We start from the raw sequence: 8,674 nt of genomic DNA on the forward strand, positions 1-8,674 counted from the left end.
CTATTGACAGCCTAGGAGTTGGGGTGGGGACAGCCCCAAGAGGAAAAATCTCAGGCAAGTGGGAAAGCCAAGGAAAATGGAGTCTGGAGCCAAATTGTTGAGAGACTTAAACTCATCTTGAATGTCCCTTGGATTTATTTCTAGAGCCTCGAATTCAGTGTGGATGAGAAGTTGAACCTTCTGGATCTGGCCTGGGCTATCGACAACAAGCTCATGATGGTCACTGGTGTCATTCAGCAAGCAGCCCTGGCCTCCTACCACCAGGAGCTGAGCTACCTCCAGTAAGAGGCTGTGAGAGGTTGTGTCAAGTGCTAGGGGGTATGGTCTGTTCTCAGGGGTCCAGGACTGACAAGGGTCTGGGCTGCTTCCTTGCCTGCCCTCACCACCCTCGATAGGCAACTTGTGGTTGGAAAAGGAGAAGGGTCTCTGGTGTAGTGAGAGACACTTTGCCTCTTCCTAATAGGGCCTAACGAGCAAGTGGCCGCCTATGGTTATTATTGCCACAGGTCTTTTCAGTGACCCAGCCTTCCTGCATACTTGGTGAGAGGCTCAGAAAGCTAGATCTCAAAATCCTAACTTAATCCCTTTAATAATATCCCAAGCAGCTGAATCCAACTTAAAACTTATGTGACTGACATTTTGCTTGCTATTATGGAGGTGGAAATGTTCTCCAGACCGACCAGCAGAGCCCCCAGGCTTAAGCCAATTGACTGAAAGCACAAAGAATTGCTTCTTAGACCTTTTCACTGAGCACAAGATGGCAGTTGCCACCGTGTTCCATTACAACAGAGCTCTGCTTTCACCCAACTGGTTATTCATGCTGTTCTTCTAAGTAGATTCACAGGGATAAAAGTTGATAGTATTTTATAGAAAGATAACTTTTTCTAACAGTTTTATTGGCATATAAGTCATGTACCATACAATTCAATGGTTTAGACATATTTAAAAAGAATTGTGTAGGCATTACCACAAAGATTTTTAGAATATTTTCTTCATTCTTGTGCCCATTATTATTAGCTCCCTATAACCCCCAGCCTCCCCTGCCATAACCTTAAGGAGCTATTAATCTAATTGCTATCTCTACAGATTACCTATCCTGGATTTTATATAAAGAAAATCATAGAAAAACAAAATAAACACAAAGAAACCTCAATTCAAAAGAAAGTAGACAATAATAGAAACTAAAACAAATAAAAAATAAAAGTAGGCCGAAAGGAAAAACAAAGTATATGTGTTCAATTTTAACCTATGAAAATAACTTTTTGAAAAGTCATTCTATATGTCAATCTCAATGACAAATGGGTGTATGTTATTATTAATAAACTCGCTGTCATCTAATCAATTCTGACTCATATAGACCCTGTAGCACAGAGTAGAATTGTCCTTGTGGGTTTTTGCAACTAAATCTTTATAGGAGCAGAAAGCCTCCTGTTTCTTCCTCAGAAGGGCTGGTGGTTTTGAGCACTGCCTTGGTCAGCCCAAGTGCTTACCTTTACTACTTTAAATTCTGAGAAGCCCTTAAATATGTTCTGTTACCAACTTCTCTTTATAGACAGAGAAACTAAGGCACAGAGAGATTGTGTAACTTGGCCAACACACCCTTTTGATCATTCTGTTTTTCTGGGCTAACCCCCGACATTGGAGAGGAAGGACAAAGTTAATATGCAGTTGAATTCATAAGACTTCAGAGTTATGTCCAGTGCAACATGGTGTTGCTAATCCTTCAGAGTGTTTCCCGAAGTATAACTTTTTTGAGAACACTATCTTTTTGTTTGTTTGTTTGTTTGTTTTGTGTGGTTTTTTTTTTGAGAACACTATCTTAAGTGCTGTTATTACAAAAAAGTCATAACTGCTTCATTCCTGAAGACTCTGCTTTCCTTAGGTATTAGTACATGATCGCTCTGACTTCAGATAGCTCTGCAAATAGAATGAAAGATTGATTTTACTTAGAATAGTGGCTGTCTCAAGACAATCTGCACAGAATCATACTCATTCTGATGTCAAGCGGCTATGGACCAAGGGTGTAACAATAACAAGGCTCCCCTCACACATCCCATTCCAAATTAGGTGCTGGAGACAATGGGGCTTACAGACAAATGCTCTTGTATTCTGGGACTGTCCGGTACCCTGCACAGGCTTTAGGGCCAAACGTCTTGCATTTGGAAACGTTCTAGAACAGCGGTTCTCAACCTGTGGGCCGCGACCCTTTTGGGGGGTCGAACGACCCTTTCACAGGGGTCGCCTAAGACCATCCAAAAACACATATTTCCAATGGTCTTAGGAACCAAGACACCGCTCCTCCATCATCTCCAGGTGGGTCCTCCCACATGCAGATACACCCACATATGAGTACCCGGTGTGTTACCCATACTATACCATGCTTCAAGACAAAATTTCATTTATTTGTCATTAGAAATCAGTATTTCACAATATATAATGACATATTGTTTTTGTGATTAATCACTATGCTTTAATTATGTCCAATTTGTAACAATGAAAATATACCCTGCATATCAGATATTTACATTGTGATTCATAACAGTAACAAAATGACAGTTATGAAGTAGCAACAAAAATAATTTTATGGTTGAGGTCACCACAACATGAGGAACTGTATTAAGGGGTCACAACCTTAGGAAGGCTAAGAACCACTGCTCTAGAGACTCCTTGGCAGGTCATTTAACATCAGGATACACAATTATAGAACCATTCTTCAAAGACTCAAAGACAAGGCTGGCCTGCACTCAACACCATTTATGTTGTCTGTTTTTATCATTTATGCAGGCCCAGAGTTTGAGGGCCCTGCAACAGGTTATGTGCTTCTGTGGGAAGCTGACAGAGTAGTATCTGCATTTGACAGTGTATCCTTCCTGTGGGCAGAGGGCAAATGAAGCAAATGGTGAAGGAGCGAGACAAGGCAAGACAGGACCTGGAGAAGGCTGAGAAGAGGAACCTGGAGTTTGTGACAGAGATGGATGACTGCCACTCTGCCATGGAACAGCTCACTGAACGCAGGATCAAGTAGGTGCCACTGACTCATACATAGCTCCTGGGTCAGAGCCTGGCACAGTAGCCCTTCTAGAATCACAGCAACTGTCCCCAGTCTGGTCCCTCCTACCCTGACCAGAAGGCGGGTGAAGGACATATAGCTACTACCCAAGCGGGAGTGCTATAGTTCTAGTTAGTTTAAGCCCGTACTTGAGCCAGTAGAAACCAGAAATTTGTGACTTTGTTTTGTACCATTAGTCAGGGGCCTCCAGAGAAACACAATCAATACGATAGATGGATGTTTGTATGGATAGAAACATAGAGGGATATATATGATTCATTTATTTTAGAAAATTGGCTCATGTCGTTGTGAGGTTTGGCAAGTCTAGAATCCATAGGTCAAATGGCAGGTTGGAGATTGTCTGCAGGGTGTCCATGGTCTTAAAACATCCTTCTCCTTCCAGAAACCTTAGCTTCTGCTCTGAAAACCTTAACCTTATTGTATTGGCCCCCCTACATCATGGATCATGACCTGTTTTACTGAGAACTGACAGATTTAAATATCTAATCATATGTAATGCCTTCATAGCAATACCTGGGCCAATATGTTAATAAGCAGTGGCGCACCATGGCCTACCTAACGGCACACATGAAATTAGCTAACATAAGACTCTCTTTCCTTGAAAGATGAGGGTACAGGAGAAGCATCAAGTGAACTCTAGGTGGGGCTGGTGCAGTATGCACTGGCTTCTCATTCTATACGCCTGTGGGCGGCAGAGATTCCTCTCTACCCTACCTCTGCTCTCTTTGCTCAGTCCATTGGACCTGCCCTCAGCTCAAGTTAGACCTTTAACTATTGTTTGTGCTTGTGATGGGTGTTATGTAAGATATTTTTGCAAACAGCGTCAGGAGCTCAGCAAGTAGTAGTAAACACAGCGAAGGCACCCAAATGTCTCAGTCTTACCTCTCATTACCCTTCATACTGAACAGTCTTGGGGGGGACTCTGCGTGATATGTTTGGTGATGGCTTCCAGGCCAGAGAAAAGGACGTAAGAAAACCTATCCACACATATATCCACACCATATCGGGTACAAGGTTTTTTCACCCCTATTGAGAGAATGGTCTTTGCCAGAGGGGGCCAAGCTCAGCTAGTAATTCACCTTCCTGAATCCTTTTTTACTTAAGGTGCTTTGCTGGAAACAGGTGGGGCTGCATGAAATGATCTTCTACATTTCTCATTCACTCTACTGGCTCATGCCAGAAGTCATAATACCCTGGCTGCCTGCTACCAGGTCTGTCTTCCTTCACTGGTGGGCAAGATGTCTGCGGGGCATGCCCTTTTAGAATCCTGCTTTCTTGCCCTTAGCCCCTTGCCTTTTTGGTAAGCTGAGTCCTTTGGTCTCCTCATCTCTAACCTGAGAATGGTAATGGGGCCCTCTCCAGCATGGAGGGGTGACCAAGACAATATGTTGAGCTTCCTAATTCTGACGAATTAGGCCCAATCGTGTACCTCGGGAAACAGATAGCAGGAGAGAGAAGTCATAAATGATGCAGAGACCTGGCTTGGTGAAAAGGTTGGCCCCTTGACACCTTGTCTCTGTGTGGGGTCATGTTCTCCATGGAAGGACCAGCCAGTGAATGTGGTGTCCAGTGTCTGATACCTGTCGTCAGAGCACTGATACTTTCTATCAAACAGGAGGCCACAGAGTCTAAAACTGTGTCAGTGGATATACAATCTTCCAGAGGCCAGGCCATGTGTGACATTGGGGAGGTAGTTTAGGGAGGTGTCCCAAAAGGTACCCTCAGTCTCTCCTTTGTGGGTATTGTAGACACCTGGAGCAGGGATACTGTGGACAATTGGCCCTGCTTCGCTCAGAGATGGAGATGGAACAAGAGCTGCTCTGGCAGCAGACCAGCATGCAGAGGGCTAGGCTGGAGGAGGACCTCGAAGCCCTGCGCAGGGAGGAAGCCTGGTTGCAAGAGAGGCTATCATTGGTGCTAAAGGTATGAGGGTGCTATACAAAGAAAATGCATGTGCACAAAGCTGGGGAGTGCATAAGAGTTGATTTTCTCCTCACAACTGTGTTCCCTGACTGTTGCCCCACCCAGATCTAGGGTAGTATAGATACTTCATGGTTATTGCCTTCAGATGAGATGGTAGATAAGGGCCAGGGAAGATCTGCAACAGCATCTGGCACCCCTGCATCCCCAGAGGCCAGGAACATATTGTGGCATTAGCAAAAAAATTGCCAGGACCTGAAGCTCACCTAGCAGGAGCCCCACTGTATTTCCAGGAGCTGAGAGGTTCATGGGTTTGTGTGCCACCCAATCCTTACCACAACCGGCACTTCATCCTCATAGACTTACTTCTCAGGAGAGACAGGAAGGCCATGGAGCCATGTCTTAGTTTTGAGGCCTCTGGGGAGAGGATGGCATAGCAGGTGAGAGGCAGAAGTAGCTGAGCTGACTGTCTCGGGGACTTTCTACCCAGCCTTTTTGCACTCCAGCCTGCCTGCCTTTGCCTTTTTCATCTTGGCTCCCTGTTCATCTCCCTTTCTGCCTGTCCTCCCTCCCTTGATGTCTGTCTCCCTTAGCCCAGCTCCTGGCTTTTCAACCCTGCAGAGCACTCAGCAGAGCCATACATCTTAGTTATACACCATGTCTCAGAAGTCATTCCACATCCTTCTGACTCTTCATCGCAGCTTTCAAGTGTCTGTAAACACTGGACTTTTCCCTGACTGGAAATATGGACTGTATCGATGTTATTTCAGATCCCTTATTTAGAAGTACACCCTGAAATCATTTGTCTCTAATCTTCTTTCCTAGCTTATTGCTGTTGAGCTCTTTTTCTTTTAATCGTTTTATTAGAGGCTTATACAACTCTTACCACAATCCATACACACATCAGTTGTGTAAAGCACGTGTGTACATTCGTTGCTGTTGAGCTCTTAAAGTGGGAGAAGTAGAGGCAGTGGGAAAGCATTGAGCACTTTAGTGTCTGCGTGTCTGGCTAAGGAGCTAAGCTACTAAAGAAATGTGATGGGCCACCTCTCACCTCCTCTGGCTACACAAAAGAAAAGGAGAATCCAACACCACACCAATCCAAGGGCAATTGCCACAGGGCAGAAGTTAAACATGCCTCCCGCACCATCATTCTTTATGCTATTCTAACACCAACCTTCCCATAGCACTCTTCTTCTTAGCTAGATTTGATCCTTTATTTCAGTGACCACATACAATTCATAGACAATATTCACAATTATGGAGTTAATCAGGGAAGCCAACAGGTAACAAAGTGTTAATGATATAGGTCTTTTGTCTGCAATGCTATGCTGATAACCATCTCTTTCTTGGGTTCCGGGCCTCTCAGTTGCTTAGTCCCTTGGCTCTGCTTTGTTCCCTGCGCCAGGAATCCTACCACTCTGCCTCGTGGTCTCAGTGTTGCTCCTCTACTCTGTCTCATGTGCTCAGTGCCAGGGCCTCTGCTGCCTCCACCACTTACGGCATGGATCTCACATGTGCCGCACTGATGGCTCTTATTTCTTCATGGACACAGGCTTCTCTCTCTGCTACTGAGATGCAGTGCAATGGCAAAACTGTCCAACCCCATCTATTAGTATTTCACATACCCTATTTGCCTGATCGCACCCAATTATTTGATGAGTGTTACAAAGATGTGGAGAGAAGAGCCCTTTTGATCATTTCACTTCACCCCGGCCTACCTTTGGGCTCTTCTAGACATTGCTTCTTTAATACATGAAGAATTAACTTCCTTCCCACTGACATCTACTACAATTTGTTTTTACAATCATGATGACCCTGTTAACAATCACTCATACCGTAATCATATAATCAAATCAACATCGTCCCCTCACCTCCTTTTACCTGAGCCCATGAGGAAAAGAGGAAACTATTCAATGGGGATTTTCCCTTGTCTTGTGCTTTTTCTTCTATTTTTTCATATTGACACTAACACGCTCAAAAAAACTGGTAAATGAGCCAGTTCATGCCTTTATCATTCCCTATTTTAGATATTCCGTTGCTAAATTGCCTATCCCTATCAAGCCAGTACTCTGAGGAGACAAGCAAGTTTTTGATCAGAAGAATCTTTATTTATGATTTGAACTTTGAGCATCTGTTTTCATAAATATAATTCAATCCAGGGAAAGCCATCAGAATTAGAGCAATGTACACCAGTTCATAGTGCCAACATTTATCTTTTCATTCATTTGGATTCTGGTCAACTCAGCCCTGGAATCCAAGGTAGATCAAATAGGTACCAGTATCAAGCTTGGGAGTTCACACACATCTCCCTGTACTTCAGATTAACTGACCAATTCATACATTCTCATTAACCCTAACCACGCCCCACCCCACCCCCATGGGCTAGGTCCTGACCATAGGCTCAGGATCCACACAACTTTTTATTGTGCGTTAAATGGAGATTTTGAGAGTCGATCATCAGCTTTATAATTCACAACTCATAAAATCTCCCAATGTCTTCCCCTATTCACTCACATTTTTAAACTTCAGAGCAGCCAGCCCTTCTCTCTCATCTCTCATCTCTAGCTTCTGGGGACCAGATCATCAGGTGTCAATAGAACATGCCAAAATGTAGCCTGTGTCATCACTGCTGCATTTCCACCACTCCCTCCCATGCAAGTGGACCCAAGTGTCACCACAGTGAGCATACTAGGCTGCTGCCAGCTCCCTTAACTTCAGTCCTCAAAGGAGACATTCTCTGATAGAAACAAACTTTTTCCTACTAAGATGACTCTAAAGGCAGACAGCTCAAAATTCAAAAAGCCAAACGTTTTTTCTCCTAATCTTATTCTTTCAGTTGTTCTGGGTGGATCTGCATGTCTTTTCAAATAAGTGAAAAAGTACTGGTGGCAAAGGTTCTGGGTGAGGTTTCCACCCAAGCTGGTGAGCGCTTTCACTACTCTCCAAACCAAACCAAGCTCACTCACTGCAATCAAGTCAATTCTGACTTACATTAACCCTATAGGGCAGGGGGTAGAGCTGCCCTGTGGGTTTCTAAGATTGTAAGTCTTTACAGGAATAGAAAGCCACATCTTTCTCCCATGGCGTGGCTTGTGGTTTGAACTGCTGAACTTGAGGTTAGAAGCCCAATGCATAATCACTACACTACCAGGGCTCCAATACTCTACTTTGACTTAAAACAAAAACCTATTTCTTCAGGGAAAATTTCTAACTCCCCTTTTAACAAATCCAATAAGAATAGGCTGAATGTGAACATACAAGCTCTCTGTAATCATAAAACAATATTTGTTTCTATCGCACATATGATACCTATTTTCAACACTAGTCAGGAGAAACCTCTATCCAACAGTCAGCTAAACACATAAACCCAAATACATAATCCTTTTAAAAACACTCAGTTCAATTTTCTTTTCTCCACCCAAATTATCCCATTTGTATGTATACGGACTTGGGCCTCTGTTAGGGTACATCCAAGAGACCCTGGCCTTCTTATTAACTATTTTGTTTAACCAGCCTGGCATTTCCTTCAGGCCACTCCAGAGAACTTTCACCCCTTGACTTCTCTTACATTTTTTTCAACCACTGCTGTTGTTTTTGGTAGGTACCATCATGTAGGTTTCGACCTTATGCGTCTTATGCCCATCAGAATGAAACATTGCCAGGTCCTACAATATCCCATTT

At 43.7% G+C, this 8,674-nt stretch overlaps 1 protein-coding gene across 1 annotated transcript in view; it reads left to right on the plus strand.

Annotated features, from left to right (window-relative positions):
• Nucleotides 1-8,674, plus strand: part of NINL (ninein like) — a 176,272-nt gene that overhangs the window by 72,032 nt on the left and 95,566 nt on the right. The window contains exons 8-10 of the mRNA XM_045283532.1: nt 145-281; nt 2,881-3,021; nt 4,819-4,993. Of these exons, the coding sequence (XP_045139467.1) occupies nt 145-281; nt 2,881-3,021; nt 4,819-4,993 (453 nt within the window). The remainder of the gene's footprint in view (nt 1-144; nt 282-2,880; nt 3,022-4,818; nt 4,994-8,674) is intronic.

This window comes from Echinops telfairi, unplaced genomic scaffold (assembly GCF_000313985.2).
Source record: "Echinops telfairi isolate 266 unplaced genomic scaffold, ASM31398v2 ScPeMD7_7462;HRSCAF=8500, whole genome shotgun sequence".
Lineage (NCBI taxonomy): Eukaryota > Metazoa > Chordata > Mammalia > Afrosoricida > Tenrecidae > Echinops > Echinops telfairi.